Below are 18557 nucleotides of genomic sequence, written 5' to 3' on the forward strand. Positions count from 1 at the left end.
GTTAGAAGAAGACGAATTTTGGGTCAGGAGGAGGTAGCCTTTGCAGAGAGAGAGATAGAGGAGGAGGAGAGGGAGAGGATAGATTTGAGCTTCTTTCTTCCGATTCGCTTTTTCCATTTTTCGCTTTTTTTCCCCGGGCAGGGTGGCTCTCAAGGCAACGGCACCGCGGAGACCACGGAGAGCCGGGAGAGGATTAAAAGGACAGAGATGAAGACAGGGAAGAGAGGAGAGTGTTCATGGCCAGAGAGATGCAATGAGTGAGAAGCAGTCAGTTGAGAGGAGAGCAGGAGAGACAGAGGAGAGAGGAGGAACAGAGGGTGCGGATGCTGGCATGCAAGGTGCAGAGTCTGGATGGATATGGTTGTCAGTTATCATGAGAGAGAGAGAGAGAGAGAGAGAGAAAGAGAAGAGACATGGGAAGAGTGGAAGTGAGGTTAGAGGGTTAGAGGTTTTTGTGTGAAAAGTCATACTGTTTTTGCCCGGGGGAGGGAGAGACTGAGGAGGTTAAAGGAGGTTAATAAGAAGAGAAGAGACTAGATGTCTGATGCTAAAGCTGTCTGGGATGAGCTGGGGATGTTGCTGGAGTTCGGCCGGAGGATCGCTTCGCGAGAGCATTTAGAGGACCCAAGAAATCTCCCAAGTAACCAAAAACAATGAGAAGAACCACAATGAGTAACGGTCACCGAGATGAAACCAAAAAGTCAGGGATAAAAAAAGTCAGTCAGGGAGAGAAAGGTAGGAGGTGGGAGAGATGGAAAATCTCACTTCCACCCTTACCAGAGCTAAAGGAGAAGGCAGAGGAGAGAGAGCAGCCGGGTTGTTCATGTTGATCCAGGTCACACATATTCATATTAGTTGTTTACCCCTATTAGTAGTTACTACCTCATTTGATATATATATATATATATACATATACGTTGATATATGTATGTGTTTGTATGGTGTGTGATCGATGACAAACTAAATGTCATTACACATGGTCTTTCCAGGCAGCTGGTTGAGTCAGCATCAATGAAGGTCCAATCCCAACGTCCCTAAAAAGGGATCTGGTGCTCGGGAAAATAATTGTTGCCCCTTTCGTCCCTAGGGACCTGCCACAATTGACACAAAATTGTCTCTACCTCTTCCTTCTCTTCTCCTCCTCTTCTTCAGTTGAACAGGCCCAGTCTCCTCAGCAGAGGGCGCCTCCTCTGCATCCCCGTCGAGTCCTTTTCCCAAGCACAGATTGAACCAAACAAGACTTTCAGATATTAAAGAGATTTTGCTCCAATTAATGGCTACTTCACAATCCCCTTCCTTTAAGAACAATTATTATTCATAAATAAACCTTTATTTTACATGGGGAAACCCCATTGAGATTAAAAATCTCTTTTTTCGAGGGTGACATGGCCAAGACAGGTAGCAACATAAGAAACACATATTTACAAACAAAAAACACAATAAACATGTAGTTATAAACCAAAAAACACAAGAAACACATAGTAACAAACAGAAAACATAAGAAACACATAGTAAAACAAATAAACATAAGAAACACATCATAAAAAACTAAAAAAGACAAGAAACACATAATAAAAAAACAAGAAAACATAAGAAACACATAGTAAAAAACAAAAAAACACAAGAAATACATACTTACAAACTAAAAAACACAGAACCAGACGAGTTAAAAGAAACTAAAAGTTAAGAGACGGTGACATAACAGAGTTAATTTAAGAAACATTGACATGTTTGGGAACTTGACTCCACTTCATTAATTACATATTTAAAAGTAGTAGTGGTATCAGTTATTTGAGTTTTTAATAATTCTGTAAAATGTCCAGGATGAGGGAGCAGAGTTCACAAAACCCCTGTTTCCCCTTTCTGTTGTGGCCTTTGTGGCCGTGGAGTCCTGAGAACTCACAGAGTGTCTCCCTCGACGAGACATCGCTCCTTTGAGTACTTTTAAACGCTTTTAAAAGATAATGCTGAAGGTTATATTTAATCCACACACACAAGAGTGTAACTGTCAACTGCCTCGGCCCTTTGTAATTGAGCCGAATTGTGACTGTGTGTTCGGCCGGCTTCAGAAGGATTTTTCTTTCTTTCTTGAAACATAAAGTTAAGTTGACGTCGGCCCTAAAAATACATGTAGACAAAACGGATGCCTCGGCCTAACGTATGAACAAAAAAGATGAACTGAGGATATAAAACCTGAACCTGAGCGCTACGCTCTGAGCTCTAAAGGTCGAGTCTCTGGAGGAAAACAAGAACACGAAATTGAGGACATTTTACAAACTAATAATTGTGACATACTACATTTTCTTTTTCTGGCATTCTAAATCGCATACTACCGTCGATGTTGAAAGGCTCGGTAAGCTTTATGAGTCTTATATGTTGGGTCTTTTAAATTGATTTTCATCTTCTCACTGGAGGGACAGGTGGAGGCTCATGTGAGGTGACAAGCCGACGTCCCCGAAGGCTCCGGAGTTTTATGTTGCCGTCCGAGGCTCGAGCGTCACAAAAGAGATTGCAGCCGGAAAAAAAGGAGAGGATGGGCCAAGTCTTTGCTTCAGAGATGTCATCTTCCTCCCACAGGAGTGTGGAGGTTGTCTTTGTCGCGTCCCTACTTTTTACCCAGAGGTCGTTCCGTAGCCCGGAGGTCGTTCCATAGCCCGGAGGATGTTCCGTAGCCCGGAGGTCATTCCGTGGCCCGGAGGATGTTCCGTAGCCCGGAGGTCGTTCCGAGGCCCGGAAGTCTTTCCGTAGCCCAGAGGATGTTCCGTAACCCGGAAGTCTTTCCCTAGCCCAGAGGTCTTTCCGTAGCCCAGAGGATGTTCCGTAGCCCGGAAGTCTTTCCGTAGCCCCGAGGTCGTTCCGTGGCCCAGACGATGTTCCGTTTTTCTGTGTAAATATACACACCCTCAAATTAAGAAAATCTTTCGTGATTTATTAAATTAGGGTGACTCTTAAACATACAAATTATGCAATTCAGTTAAGCGTTCAATAATAAAATAATATATTTTTCGATTTAGTTTAGACTTTAAAACCCTCCATAGCATTTATAATTTGTTTGACTTTTCATTTACCCAATTCAAATGAATTAGCTGGCAGTATACTTTTAATTACCAGTCGTTTAATTTCTTATTTCATAATTAAATCCTTTGGTTTGACTTATTTATGTATCTTCATTCATTCTTTTGTCGACAGACGGACACAATGAATTAATAAGAAATTGCCTTTTTTATTTTTAAGTGGAGTCCAAGTGCAAACAAGATGAACCGCAGTGTATATTCTTATAAACCGACTGGGTAAATTGAAGACAACCTGTTAAAATGCCCTTTTCCCCCTCAATGATTCGGAACCACCCATCCATCTACTAATGAGATTGTGGAATATTTCCACTGAGGTTCATATGGGCTGCAGGAAAGCACCGGCGTTCAGCTGGTATCAAGCCCCCCCACACCTCCCCTACCCCCCCACCCTGGCTTCCCCTCCAGAGGCTGGTCCCCATGCGTTGATATGCATGGCAGTCTGTGATACAAGGGGCTACGTCGACCACAGTCACTGGCCAGCATCTGTCACACTACTCTCGTCAAGTTACACGGCCAACCCGCTGTCAGTTTCGGTTCTCACTTTCACAATAAAAGCTGTCTGTGGCAAATTCATTTACAGTAAAAAAATAAATGAATGCGGGAGGATTTTTGAAAGCTGAATATCTTAATTTCTCATCCACTATAGACTGTTCACTTACTTATACTTATATATGAAATAGAGGAAACACAGTTATCCATTTTGACGTCATACTCATTCGCTCATATTGATTCTTTATGAAGACTGCTTTCAAAATCACTGTATTTCGTATATATATCTGCCTGCTTTGGTTGTAAAATGAATCGATATAAATCATAACATGAACGTTATAAATGAAAACGAGTCTAAATAGTCACGTTGCACCTATGACTTCAACATCCGACACGTCTCTAAAGCTTTTATTTTTAAGGCGACGCTGCTCAACTTCCGGTTCCGGTTTCGCTAACTGTCGTTCATTGACGCAGCTCTGAGCCCCGACCGAAAACACACGAGTCTCTTCGGTTTGGCTGGCAGGCTACGGGAAGACAGCAGAACTCTACCCGCACCGGGTAGTGACACCGACCTCCAACCGGAACGAACCGAACGGCGTTTAAAACAAAAAAATCCCGGTTCTTGCTACACTTGCTCTCGCCTTGTTTAATGAGTGTTTTTAGCGGCTCGGCGGTCACTTTTCGCGGTAGAATAGATATCCGATAACGTTAATTAAAGCGAAATAACGGACACGGTTTTTTTGGGGGTGTGTGGGGGAGACCGGGGGAAATGTACGGTTAGTACTAACCTGCTGTCTTTTTGAGGAGGGCGTCCATCCAACACAAGCGCTGCGGTTTCTCCTCAAAGAGGCGAGGAATGCAACCTGAGCATCGATGTTTCACTGGGGCAAGTGGAAGAAGAGGATGGGAGTCAATAGTTCTTCAAAGAGGCCCGTTTTCGACGAAAAGGAAGATGGTAAGTGGCGGGGAAAAACCTCCCTTCTCCATTTGTGTTTTAAAGACGTTTCCACGTCTTAAAAGTTAGCGTTATCTTGTAATATTGGCTAAAGTTATCAAAGTTTTATACGAGGGGGGGGGGGGGGGTGACAGACTGTTGCTGTGCAGACTGCTGGAGTCTTCACCCTAACCGACGACAACCAAAATAGTCGTAGTAGAAGAAGAAGAAAAAAGAAGAAGAAGAAGAAGAGTGTGTCGCCTACATTTAAACAAAGGCTGCGTTTGTGTTTGTGAAATGTTGGCTTCATGGAGTCAGAACTTCAGCCACCCACCAGGACTCCGTGGGGGTGAAGCACTGGATGGACTATTTGAAGACAGCTGGTTGATTGCATAATTAAGGATGAGATTAGACACATTCGTGAAAGTAATGTTAATTCGAGATGTCTTGTCAGTGTGTGAGCTTCTTTTGAAGAGCCCCCCACCACACACACACACACACACACACACACACACACACAAAATAAATAAATATCCAGTGTTGCCTCGGCGCTATCATCATCAATGTGCTGGCCAAGTTACGGGCACAAACATGAGTAAAAATAAATAAATAGGTCATTTCACTGCAGAGATGTGGTCATATACCCCGTGTGTGTGTGTGTGTGTGTGTGTGTTTAGTCCAGGCTCCGACATGCATAGCCCAATTAAGATTGTTGCATTTAATCAATGGCCTTCAAGAAGCGCCCAGCCCTGATTCACGTGACTATCAAGGGGAGTGGTGGGTTTGTTGAAGGCAACACCAGCAGCAGCCTCAATGCGGCGTACACACCAAAAGTTGCCAATTTTTCACGCGAGTAGATTCCATTCTAATCAATGCACAGATGCAGAATGGGGCGAATGATGAGAATAGCGAAAAAAATTCGCCCCCGGGCGCTAAGTTGCGAAAGCCAATCGGCGTCGAGATGCTCCCACCAGTCATCACTGGCTGCTGATATTCTAGTAGGGCAGGAGATAAGCCACGCCCCCTCTCCAGCGCGAATAAAGCGAATGACGGAGAAAAAACACACAAACAATCGGGCGAGTAAAGTCACTCGAGTATATGCGTTGTGAACTTTTTTGCGTGAGTAGGGTCCGTGCAAAGTCAACGCACGTATGCGAATAAAGCACATTTTCTCTGCCGGGTGCAAATGAAAAATGAATGTCGTGAATGAAACTTCGCCCGACGCTGGGTCGAGACGCTCCGCCCGTCATCGCTGACGTCGTACCGCTGACGTCGTACCGCTGACGTCGTACCGCTGACGTCGTACCGCTGACGTCGTACCGCTGTTTAGTCAAACCGGCTGCTGCTACTCTAGTCGCGCTTGAGATAAGCCACGCCCCCTCTACGGTGCGAATAAAGCGAATGCAGGAAGAAAAGAAAAAAACACAAATAATCGTGCGAATAAACTTGCGCGAGTATATGCACTGTGACATTTTTTTGCGTGAGTAGGGTCCGTGCAAAGTCAACGCACATATGCGAATGAAGCAAATTTTCTGCCGGGGCGCAAATGAAAAATGAATGTCGTGAATGAAATTTCGCCCGACGCTGGGTCGAGACGCTCCGCCTGTCATCGCTGACGTCGTACCGCTGACGTCGTACCGCTGACGTCGTACCGCTGACGTCGTACCGCTGACGTTGTACCGCTGACGTCGTACCGCTGACGTCGTACCGCTGTTGAATCAAACCGGCTGCTGCTACTCTAGTAGCGCTTGAGATAAGCCACGCCCCCTCTACGGCGCGAATGAAAAACCCCGAATAAACTTACGCGAGTATATGCGTTGTGAATTTTTTTGCGTGAGTAGGGTCCGTGCAAAGTCAACGCACGTATCCAAATAAAGCAAATTTTCTCTGCCGGGTGCAAATGAAGTGTTCCTGTTGCGCTTTCTCTCCTTTAGTTTGTGAAGTCATCTCCACCACCTCTGATGAACGCCGGTGTCAGTGATGCATGACCTACGAGGAAAACTAATTACGGCTCATTGCAGCTTCAACGTTAATTTCCGTCTGCTGTGTCGAGAGCCCCTCGGCCGTCACGGCCTTCGTCATCGCAGACGCTCAACTCAAAGCTTTGTGTGTTTGGCGTGTTCGCGCGCCGCCGGGCTCACGCGCGGTCGTCCTCTCGAGTGCCCGCCCCCTTTTATGAAAACACTGGTGGAGTTCGGGCGGTCGTCTTCCGGCAAAACAAACCGTGGACTCTGCCAGGCTCCGCCCCCCCCCCTGCCCTCAGGTCTCGCTCGTCTTCTTGGAAAGCGGCGTATTGGCCGACTGCATTAGGCAGTAATATTAGAGCGGCGCTCGGCTCCGACATAATCGAGCGGTCAGGTTGATGTGCAGGCGTAGCTGCCATAAGGGCTTTTTTGGCAGATGGATTGAGGAGCCAGAGAAGGCTGTGGAATTGATTGAGGTGCACATCCTGATAGTTTCTGCTTTAGTTTCTTTCCCCCTCCTCTCCTTGACAACAGCCGGTCTGCGAGACACTTCAGTTTCTCTTGTCATTTGAGAGGAGTCTCTTCTTGGTTTGTTTTGGCTGCCAAACTACAGAACAAAGCTCGAATGTGCCGGACTATTTCTGCACCCGGTGCCGTGCAAAGTCACGACTCCCAGCCGTGAAATCATTTAGCACAAAACCACAACGTGCAGCGCAGTGCGTGAGCTGCATTGTGAGGCGAGCGGACCTGAAGGCAGCACAAACGTCGCTGTAACAGACCAGGGCTTCTTCCTCCTGTTTTTGTTTGTTTATATCTTCATGTTCATCATTCATATTGGATTATTCCTTTTAAAATGAAGCAACTTGGGGCCCCTTCCTCGCTGGTTATGTTGAATACAAACAAAGACGTATTACAAAATTATTCGATTCCACTTTGTTAAATTTGTCGGATTTATTTATGGAAATTAGGGAGGAAAAAAAAACATCAACTTTATCTCGTGTTGGTTTCTTCTTCTTCTTTTCTTGTCGATCCTCATACGACCTTTTGGATTTATTAAGAGGAAGAAGAGAAAAAATACTTTTATTGTCATATTACATATAGTTATTTACATATGTGAAATGTATTCATTGTGAACTCTTCACCGGCATCAAAAGCTGCATTTTTGAAGCAAGGATTAGGGAACGAGGCAGAGAGCGGATGAAGATGGACGCAGAGACACGGCCGGCTGCCCGCGCTGAATACTGAGGGCGCTTCTCTTTCTTTCATCTGTTACAGGCTCTCAATTTCTTTCACTCTTTATTCGACTCGACTTCACGGCTCCCCGCGGCTACTGGCCTCTCGCCACGGCGGAGGGCCGTAATGGGCAGAGTGGTATTGCGCAATAGGTCGGGGAACACTGCTGCGGGCACATAAGTTTATTTCTGAAGTATTAAACCACTCCATCAAAATAACAAATGTGTATACAATAAATAAAACGACAGGCCTTATATGCGTGGAATGTGTCGCGTCATTACAAACCTATAGAGAGTTTCTCCACCTATAAAACTGGAGAACCGACATGTTTTCTGAAAGAAACGGAGTTGAACGGTTGAAAATCAGCCGAAATATTAAACGAGTGAAATAGCTTGAAATGGCAGCTAAAAGAAAGACGATAAATAAAGTAGAAGTATGAATTTGTCCGACATTGAAGCATCGGTTGAAGCTTTTCAATTCCTTTCAGCGTCATCTTTTTTTGGGGGGGAAATATTTCGAGTGAGTTTTTACCTCACCAATGTATTCTTTTCCCGTTGCCATAGAAATTTTAATTGACCAATTGAGCTCAACTCATCTATTAAGATACCAACATTACATTTATTGTATATTTAGTGTAATATTTCTATTCAACAGCTGCACAGGTGGCCATTTATTATAGTAATGACAAACCGCTTTGTCAACAATTAATTCATAATTTATTGTTCCACACTTTATAAATGATGGATTCACCATATGTAGATGAAGTATTTTATAATGCTTCATAGCGTGCAGTTATTATAAAGAGAGAGACTTCTCTAAGCCTCTTACATGACCAAATATTTAAGAGAAATAAGAAAATAAACTCTATATTGCAAGGCTATATTAACTTGTGAATTGATTTAGTTTTGTAGAAATATTAGATGAAGTTTCCTAACGTCAGAAATTCATCGCAGTTTAATCTAATGTCCTCGATTACAAAACGTCCGCAGACTTTTTTTTAAACCGCGAATGAATCGATGGCCTTTTCTAAAAAAAAAAAGAAGATTTTAATGGTCTCCTCTTGTCTTCAGCTAGTTGCTCTCTTCATCTTTCCTTTGGTGCTCGTAGATTAAAGCTGCGTTCACACTAAAAGCATTGCGAATTGTTCGCGCGAGTAGATCCCATGAGCAAAGTCAACGTACAGACGCAATATTCGCGAATCTTCGCCTCAACTTTGAAGAACATTTTTCAATTCAATTGATCAAATAAAAAAACAGCTGTGAAAAATAATCATATGCAGAATTTTAATGAACATTCTGAAAGAGTACTTCTTAAACTTTAAACATACCTAATTTGAACTTGAAATCAATAATAGTAAAATATTATATAGTGACATGTCACACCGCAGGACAAATTGTATAAGAAAAGCTTCAAAAATAATGAAATTATACAAAAAATCAACGGAACACTAGCAGTTTTGAAAAATTCATCATTTTGAGTATTATAATTTCATACAACTATAATCCTCATTAGAACTTTATTAAAAAAAATACTGTTTCACCCTTATTTGTCAACTACCCATATATTAATGTTATGAACCCAAACACGAGGGCGCTACATGTTTCAAGATTCAAGATTCAAGATCACACACACACACACGTGCACACACAGAACAGTGTGAATGCTCAGCAGGAATGTGGGAATGCAAGCAGAAAACAAGTACACACTAAAAACAACACAATATTTACAGTAAGTGTGTGTGTGTGTGTGTGTGTGTGTTCACAATCCTGATGGCCTGAGGAAAGAAACTCCTGGTGTACAAGTCCTGCAGGGTGGGAGTGTAGTCCAAAAGTCCACAATCAGCTCCTTAGTTTTGGTGGGGATCCTGTGTTCAGGGTGAGGGATTTGGAGGTGTCTGCCCACCCTGACCACCTGTGGCCTGGCGGTCAGGAAGTCCAGGATCCAAGCACACAGGGGTGTTCAGTCCCAGCTCAATCAGCTTGTAATCAATGAACAGTAGTCTGAGAGGTTGAATATTGTGGTGAACACTTCACCTCGGCTACGCTAATGTTGTTTTGTTAGATGCGCTAAAATGAGTTCAGGTCGTCCGCTAGGGGCGGCACAAAATGGCGGCATGGTCTGATTTGTCCGATAGTGCTACGCCGTGTCCGCTTGTGGTGGAATGTAGACGGCTGTGGTGATGACAGATGTTCCAGGTTCGCGAGCAGGAAACGAAAGAGTCTTAATGTTCATCTGATCCTTGCCTAAAATCATCCATCTTATTTTCCAGAGACTAAAGAGCGCACAATCTCCGCGGAGCTGTTCACACGTCTGTGGGACGTCCTCAACACGTATGAAGCAGATCTAGTGGTGAGTTCTTCATGCTGGAGGAAGGAGATGATAACGTTTTTTACGGAGACAAGCCACAGAGATAAGCCCCGCCTCCTCTAAGCCCCGCCCCCTCTAAGGCGCCAGTGACGCGAAAAGCCACAAATACCGCTTTTGGTGTGAACGCACCTTTCCATTTTCTTCCAGCTGTCATGCACAAGTGCTTTTGTTAAAAAGAAGAAGAGCAACAACCTGTTTATGCCCACGTGGGTATGCAAACAGGCGCTACTTCCAGGTGTCGGAAGAGATGCCTGTTAAAAAGAAAATGGTCCTCTCTCCTCTTAATTAACACGTGCACAAAACACACGTTTGCATATTCAACGCCTCACTGAGAAATGACCTTAAAATGGGGACGCCATCTTGAATAATTAGTTCTTTGTTGATGCATTATTTGGCCTCCAGGGGACTTCTCACCCTTGAAAGGCTGAAAGTTAAGAATGCAAAACTCGGCATAGAGCGGGATGGTGTTTTATTCGGTACGCCATCGGCAAACCCTCTCAAAGACTCTTTGTTTACTGCCACTCCTCGTCTCCCTCCCTCTCTCACCGCCGTCTAAACAGATCCCTGATGCGTCCCTCTGTGAACAGTCGAAAGGTTGCTATGGCATTTCAACCCTGTAGCGTCGTCTATTTTCTACCCTGCGATGTGTCACAGCCCAGTCGGTGGTTTTTGTAAAACCAGGTCCGACCGGAGGGGGGGGGGGGGGGTAGTTCAGGTAGAGTGTCGAGATGCGGTTCTTAATTGGATGAAAAGGTTTGAAGCAGCTGTGTACTCGCTGTGGGTGGTTCTGCATCGTCTCTACAGGCGTGAGGGGCGGTAGCCCGACACGTTTCCTGTAGTTTTATTTATATCGCGTACGTGAATCCAACATCAGAGCTCCCCGAGAACGTCCTTGAAAAAAATGTAATCCCTAAAGACCTGGACATTTGTTATATTCACATTTTCATTTACGCAGTTTGATTGAAAAAATAAACATTTATATACATATTTATTCTTTTTAATCAAACTATTGTCTCATCCATTTGGCATTTAAGGTATTTACTCATGTATACATCGAGATTTCACTCAATGTTTGGTCATGGAAATTTGGTTTCAAGTCATGGAAATCTATAAGTCAACATGTGTATGAATCCAACATCAGAGCTCCCGAAACGGATAACATTGCCTTGAGTGATGCTGCAGGATCATATTCACGTTGGAATGGTCGTTCATGGAGGCGAGTATCTGGGTTGTGTTGTAGAAACGTTGCAAACGGCGTCCTTCAGGGTTCGTACGGTCAGGGAAAACCTGGAAAAGTCATGGAATTCAAAAAAGGGTTATTTCCAGGCCTGAAAAAAGGAGTTGAAAAAAACAGAATCCCTAAAGTCCTGCAAGTTTGTTGTATTCACATGTTAATTTACGCAATTTGATTGAAAAAATAAACATTTATATACATATCTATTCTTTTTAATCAAACTATTTGTCATTTTTAAGGTATTTACTCATGTATACACCGAGATTTCACAAAATGTTTGGTCATGGAAATTTGGTTTCAAGTCATGGAAATCTATAAGTCAACATGTGTGTGAATCCTGCGTATATGAATCCAACATCAGAGCTCCCAAAACGGATTCCACCGCCTTGAGGCTTGAGCCATGTTGCAGAATTGCGTCATATTCTCGTTGAAATGGTCGTTCATGGAGGCGAGTGTCTGGGTTGTGTTGTAGAAACGTTGCAAACGGCGTCCGCGTTGAGGCGGTTTCTCGCCTGCTTCGAGAACGTCGAAGGTTTTGCGATCGGACCGGCGGTCTCGGATCGTCGAGAGACTCGGTAACGACCGGGAAGCCGGCGGCGGAATAACGTCGAGAGCCCCGGTCGATACTCGCCGGGGGCCGGATTTGTCCGTTCCCATCGGGGGTGGGGGGGTCGTGCAGCTTCTTCTTTTTCTACGTGGCGTCATCCCGCTGCACGACCCCCCCTGATACGATAACAAGGTATAGAGGTCACATGTTATCATTGATTATCAAGGAGTGTGTTCCTTTAACAATATTAGGGTTCTGTGTGTGTGTGTCACATGTTATCATTGATTATCAAGGAGTGTGTTCCTTTAACAATATTAGGGTGTATGTGTGTGTGTCACATGTTATCATTGATTATCAAGGAGTGTGTTCCTTTAACAATATTAGGGTGTGTGTGTCGCATTTATTGCCAAGCAGTGGATGTTATTCTTCCATAAGCTTCACAAAGTTGTAAATGTCAGAAGAAAAACAAATGACTTTGTGATTCTCAAAAATCACGGGACGAGGCTGGCTCTGGTTACCATAGTTACACATCTCAGAGGCTTTCAAGGAAATTATCCAGAAAGTTTCCACACAGCCGTTTATTCCCAGAAGAGGTATTTAGTATGTAGTGCGTACACACTAATCAGAGGCACAGTTGTTCGTCACATCAGCGACGCACAAACACACGGGGAAAATAAACCAAGCATTCATGGAAACTTTCATTTTCTAGCACTGTGAATCCTTTTGTGTCATCAGGAAAGCAAAAAGAAGACACTCAAAGAAAAGGTATAGGTAGAAGCAAAAATATGCTTATTTATTCCTACCCTAAATTTGTCTCTGAATTCAACTTAATTATTCCCGTGAGCTTCATGCATCGACTCCCAGTGGGATCTGCAGTCCCACCCACCAACTCTCAACCATTACCAGAACTAAAACGTGTTTACGTTAATACATCCCGTTTGAAGCGTTTCCGGAGAGAGTATTTTGAATGCATAAAATCTGTGTTTTCAGTGTTCACGCTCATTATGAACCGAGAGGAGACGGGAAGGTGTCTCGGATCGGTTTCCACATGCTACAGGGACAGAACGTCACGTTTCGGTCTTTCCCGATTCCGCCGTCTCAGCGCGGTGGAAACCTGCGGCTCCCTCGTATCGGCCCCCACCCCCCACACACACACACCTCATTAGGATAATGCTTTGCCTCCAGCTCAGCTTGATGCATTCATTTTCAGGTGACAGCATTGGTCCACGCTTATTGATCGTGTGGTGATGCTCTTCGAGGGAACCCATGGGTGAAATTGGAGACGTCATGGGTGGTGTTTTGACTTTCCCGAGGAGAGCGTTCATACTTCATCTGCGGTGTGAATACAACCCGACTGAATGTTTTCCCCACTAGGTAACTTCTTGTGTGTTCTTGACGGGCGACCGTCTGGTGTTTTAGGGTTGGATGGAATCTTAACTCAGAATTATAGAATAAAAGTCAGAGTAATGCATCAGCTGTTTATTTAAAAAGGGGGTCGGCAACCTTTCCGAGACATTTTGACCTATTTTCCACTAAATAAAATGTGTCTGGAGCTGCAAAAGCTATTTGATACCACAGCGTATAAAGTTTTATATATATATATATATATACTGTATATATATTTACATGTATATATATAAGAAATATTTTTTATATATATTTATATGTATATATATGTATGTGTATTGTGGTGGGAGAAATGTTTCAAATTGTGTGCTTCCGCAACATATATACATAGGGTGTATTAAATTTGTACATGGTGTTATATTAGGCTTAAATGACATCTACAAAGACGATTGAGAGGACACACACACACAGCTCTCTCCCTCAGACAAGGGTCAACAACGCCAGACAGAGCTAGATACAGCGGCCTTGTGCTGCTCCAGTCTTAACCGGTAGAGAGGAGACTGCAGAGAGGACCAGGAGGCTCAGACACAATAACGATAAGAGAGACGAAGGGGGAGACGTCAGCAAGAACCTCACATTCTTTAAAGTAACCGGCTTGGACTGGGGCAGGGGTCACACTGAGTGACGAGAACTGATATGTAAGGAGGGAGGGGACGGAGGCGGCACCTGCATTGAGGCTGATGTATAAATAATATGTGTAGGTGTTTGTTCGGGGCTTGGAAAAGACAAATGTGGAGGGAGATTGTTGTCTTCACTACCGGACCCAGCCCAGGTTTATTTGTGAAACTGTTGGTTACAAATAAATCTACGTGAATTGAACTCTGATCCAAACTCTCTGTGTCCTGTGGGTGTTTGATTACTGAGGTCCAGAGGGTGAGTATTCTGTGGCGTCTCACCAGCAGTCAGATAGGAGAGAAATACAAGTTTATAAGCGTCAAGACAAGAGATTAGTCAGAGTCGACCAAAAAGGAAGAAATCCAGCCACAACAGTATATATATATATACTGTACTTATAAAAAAATAAAGAAATATATATATATATAAAATATATTTTATATACAGTATATATTTATATATACAAATATATATTTAAAACATTTATTTATGAAATTAAAGAACAAGAATAAAGATACTTTTATAAATAATATATATTTTGGTTATATATATATACACATATAAATATATATAACAAAAATATATATTATTTATATATATTTGCAAATATATTTATATATTAAGAAAGTATATATAAAAACTATAGTTTCATGTATTTATGAAATTAAAGAACAAGAATAAAGACACTTCTTGACGTTTTATTGCTACTTTACACGTTATAATGAAATCAAAACTTGTGAAGCGGAGAAAAATCAAGACACTGTCATGTGTCGGCCACATTGAGGTCAATTAAGCACACGATGATACACTCCCATATGTGTGGCTTACAATATCACATATCCATCTCGTGGCTAAATGGTTTAAATGCAATAAAGTTATTATTTTTCGTATCTCTTGCTACGTTTCCACTGAGCGTGGAACTTTAAACTAGAGCAAAAGGAGGAGTGTATATATTTTACTAGCATGCCTCACGAGCTGCCGCAGCAGCAGCAGTTGGGTTGAGACTTGATCCGCTCGGTGAAAGTATATTTACTTTGTTTGCTGCAGTCGAGTTGAGAAATCAATCATTTTTTCGCTCTTTTGCAGCTTCATATTTCAAAAAAATAAATAACTGCGTGCCCGTTCCGGAAGAGTCTTTAACATTAAATAAATTGTCGTCTGCTAATTACTCTCCACATATCAAGCACACGGGTCAGTGTAGAGAAGTGGAAGAAAATTAATGCTAAATTAAATTAAACTTTTCTTTTTATAATTTATTTGTAATCCATTGACAGTTTTCCGAGGGCGGGGCTAAGCAAAACACGACGAGCCGCCTGCAGGGAAAGACTTGATCGGATGCAACGCACATTTTAGTTAAAAATAAATGTATATATGTGTTCAGTGTCACGGTATCGCCTCAAACGCCAAGCGCAGAGTTGTTTTGAACGATTGTCCACTTGGCACATTTAGAAATTAATAATATCTATATTTTTTCACGTCGAAGCCTCAGGGAGGCTGAAGAGCTGCGTGCCAATTAAAAACCACACGGGTCTGAAGGCAGTAAACACGGCAGAGAGTCGGCGGCGAGCGGCGGAACCGCGCCGTCTGTGTGACGCTGATTAATGAAGAAAAAATAACTTATGATTCATATTTAATGACTAAATAACACGAGAAATGTTTTCATACATTTGTTGGCATTCATCTGTGTGTGTGTCAACATGTTGCTCCTCTGTGTGTGTGTGTGTGTGTGTGTGTGTGTTGTGTGTGTGTCTGTGTTTTTATACATGTGTCAATATGGTCCTCCTCTGTGTCTGTGTGTGTCAACATGTTCCCGTGTGTGTGTGTATGTGTGTGTGTCAATATGGTCCTCCTCTGTATGTGTGTGTGTGTGTCAACATGTTCCCGTGTGTGTGTATGTGTGTATTTATGTGTGTGTGTCAGTATGTTCCTCCTCTGTGTGTGTGTGTCAACATGTTCCCGTGTGTGTGTGTGTATGTGTGTATTTATCTGTGTGTGTCGGTATGTTCCTCCTCTGTGTGTGTGTACGTATGTGTTTCAACATGTTCCTGTGTATGTATGTGTGTGTGTGTTTGTCAACATGTGTGTGTGTGGGTCTGTTTCTGTGTGGGTGTGTGTCAGCGTGTGTGTGTGTGTGTATAAGTATGCATGTCAACATGTTCCTGTGTATGTGTGTGTGTGGGTTGGTCTGTTTCTGTGTGTGGGTGTCAATATGTGTGTATATGTGTGTGGGTCTGTTTCTGTGTGTGGGTGTCAATATGTGTGTGTTTGTGTGTGTGGGTGTCAATATGTGTGTGTGTGTGTGTATGTGTGTGTGTTTGTGTGTGTGTGTGTGTGGTCCCAGCTGTTAATTGCAGTCTTTTTGTTCTCATTAATGACTTTCCTGTAACACTGCGTTTTTTCTTCGCTGCAGAGTTGATATCTTCCCTGTGTGTGTGTGTGTGTGTGTGTGTGTGTGTGATGTGTGTGTGTGTGTGTGTGTGTGTGTGTGTGTGTGTGTGTGTGTGTGTGTGCTGCAGGTCTGTCTCGTCGTCCTCTCTAAAGGTCGAGGCTCCAGAGCCTCTTGTGCTGCTCCGTGTTTCCCGGCGTGTGATGAGCAGGTTAATGATCTCTGTGCATAATGAGTCTTCGTGGTCTTCAAGGTGTCCTCCTTCACCTCCAGCCTTTGTTCTCTTTCATCTTCCATATTATACCCGACGGCCCCGTAGAATCTATTTTGACTCGTCATATTTCATTTGATCGTATCTTATATTTTACCCTGTCCTGATTTATCTCAATTTGTCTTTTCTTGTCTTCGCAATCATCATAGAAATCTGTTCTTTTGATCAGCTTGTATAAAGTAGTACACACTTATAGCGCATACTTCAGGGTTCAGACGGTCATGGGAAACCTGGAAAAGTCATGGAATTTAAAAATTGTTATTTCCAGGCCTGGAAAAGTCCTGTGGAAAAGTGTTATATTCGTATGTTTATTTACGCAGTTTAATTAAAAGAATAAACATTTATATCTATATTATTCTTTTAATGAAATTATTGTCTCTCATTTAAGATTAATACCGAGATTTCACCAAATGTTTGGTCATACGAGTCCTGAAAAAAAATCCTCAACGTTTTGGGAAAAGTCATGGAAATGTGTTATATACTTATATGCATCTTACGCTGAGTTTTAAATAATTAATGTGTTTTTTTAAAAGAATGACGCTCAAAATATAAGCCGCCGTATGCTCTTTCATACTCGCACATTTTCCGCGCTGCAACTGAACGCGCCATAATGTAAAAGACATAAGTGTTTATTCTTTTAATGAAACTATTCTCTCATTTATTTGAGTCATTTAATATATATATACTGTATGCTTTGGAATCCTCATTGCCCATAGTAGTGCTGAGTCATCATGTTGTACACGATAGTACAATAAAGGTGCTACATTTCAAATTCAGAGCATTAATATACTATGAAACAGCTGATATCTTTTACTTAGCGGGACCGGCCTATACGAGCATGGGCGTCGCCATGTTGAGAGCCAGGTGGAGTCAATCCCTCGATCATAGCTTCTGTATTTTGAATTTAACACTTTTTTTTCAATTGATTGTTTATTATGTATTCAAGAAATTTTATAGGAAAAAAGCCAAACATGTATAGTCTGAACGGATATAAACAAATATTTACAGATGTTTTTAATAATAAAAAGAATAGTTAATTGTTGGTTTATCCTCCCCTCAAGAGCTCCGTGCTGCAGAGCTGTCTCTTAACCCTTGTGTTGCCTTCGGGTCAATTTGACCCGATTCAATGTTTAACCCTCCTGTTACCTTTATATTTACTAACATATTTTACCCTTGAGGTCAATATGACCCCAGCTATTAAAATCTCCAGAAAATTATTAGAATTAATTTAAGTGTGAGGTACTTTATGTGTGTTTGTTGACTCCCGAAAGAACACCGACATTAAACATTGAATGGGGTCAAATTGACCCGAAGGCGACAGGAGGGTTAAAGCAACCCTGAACTATATACGTCATGCAGGTCGTCTTAGTGAGCGCTGTAACCTCCTTTTTTATTACCTTCGCATTGGAAATGCGGAAGGTTATGTTTTATGTTTTGATCGCCGTGTATTTGTATGGGTGCGTGCGTGCGTGTTATTCGCATAAGTCAAAAAGTATTAAACCGAATCGCATGACATTTGGTGGGATGATTGGTTATTATCCGGGGACCATTTGATTCGATTTTGGGATTGATCGGGTCAAAGGTCAAGGTCATGAAAAGGTCAACATCTTCTTTTTACCATACCACGGTAAATTTGTATCCAATTGGCATGCAACTAATGCCAAAATGTTCATAATTCAATGCCCAATCTTGTGATGTGCGAAGGTATGCGCTCCACCGAGTGCCCGTTCTAGTTTGATTTTGTATTTATCTGACTGCAACCATACTCTGGCTTCTTCTCCATAGCAATGGTGGCAAAGGCTCGTGGGTAGTGTCGTTTTTAGAGATGCCCGAAACTGACAGACTTCCCTTAAATCAAGTTAAAATAAGTATTAAAATAAATAGTGGCGTCGATAGCATGCAGCTACGGATTGTTGAGTGGTGTCTCTAAGTAAAGGGACATTAAGGATGTCATTAAGTCCCACGCAGACGTAAACTTCTCCCCGTGAGGGCCGAGCTGTGCCTCCGGCTCTGTGAGCGCTTCATGAACGCCCCCC

The 18557-nt window shown here is 42.6% G+C and overlaps 1 protein-coding gene across 2 annotated transcripts in view; it reads left to right on the top strand.

Moving 5' to 3' along the window:
* The first annotated feature begins 4104 nt into the window (after window positions 1-4104).
* LOC130207476 (serine/threonine-protein kinase 32C-like) overlaps window positions 4105-18557 on the top strand; it is a 65723-nt gene continuing 51270 nt past the window's right edge. For both annotated transcript variants that reach the window (XM_056436109.1, XM_056436111.1), the window contains exon 1: window positions 4105-4518. In XM_056436109.1, the coding sequence (XP_056292084.1) occupies window positions 4437-4518 (82 nt within the window). In that variant the 5' untranslated portion in view covers window positions 4105-4436. The remainder of the gene's footprint in view (window positions 4519-18557) is intronic.

The sequence above is a fragment of the Pseudoliparis swirei genome, chromosome 17 (genome assembly GCF_029220125.1).
Source record: "Pseudoliparis swirei isolate HS2019 ecotype Mariana Trench chromosome 17, NWPU_hadal_v1, whole genome shotgun sequence".
Lineage (NCBI taxonomy): Eukaryota > Metazoa > Chordata > Actinopteri > Perciformes > Liparidae > Pseudoliparis > Pseudoliparis swirei.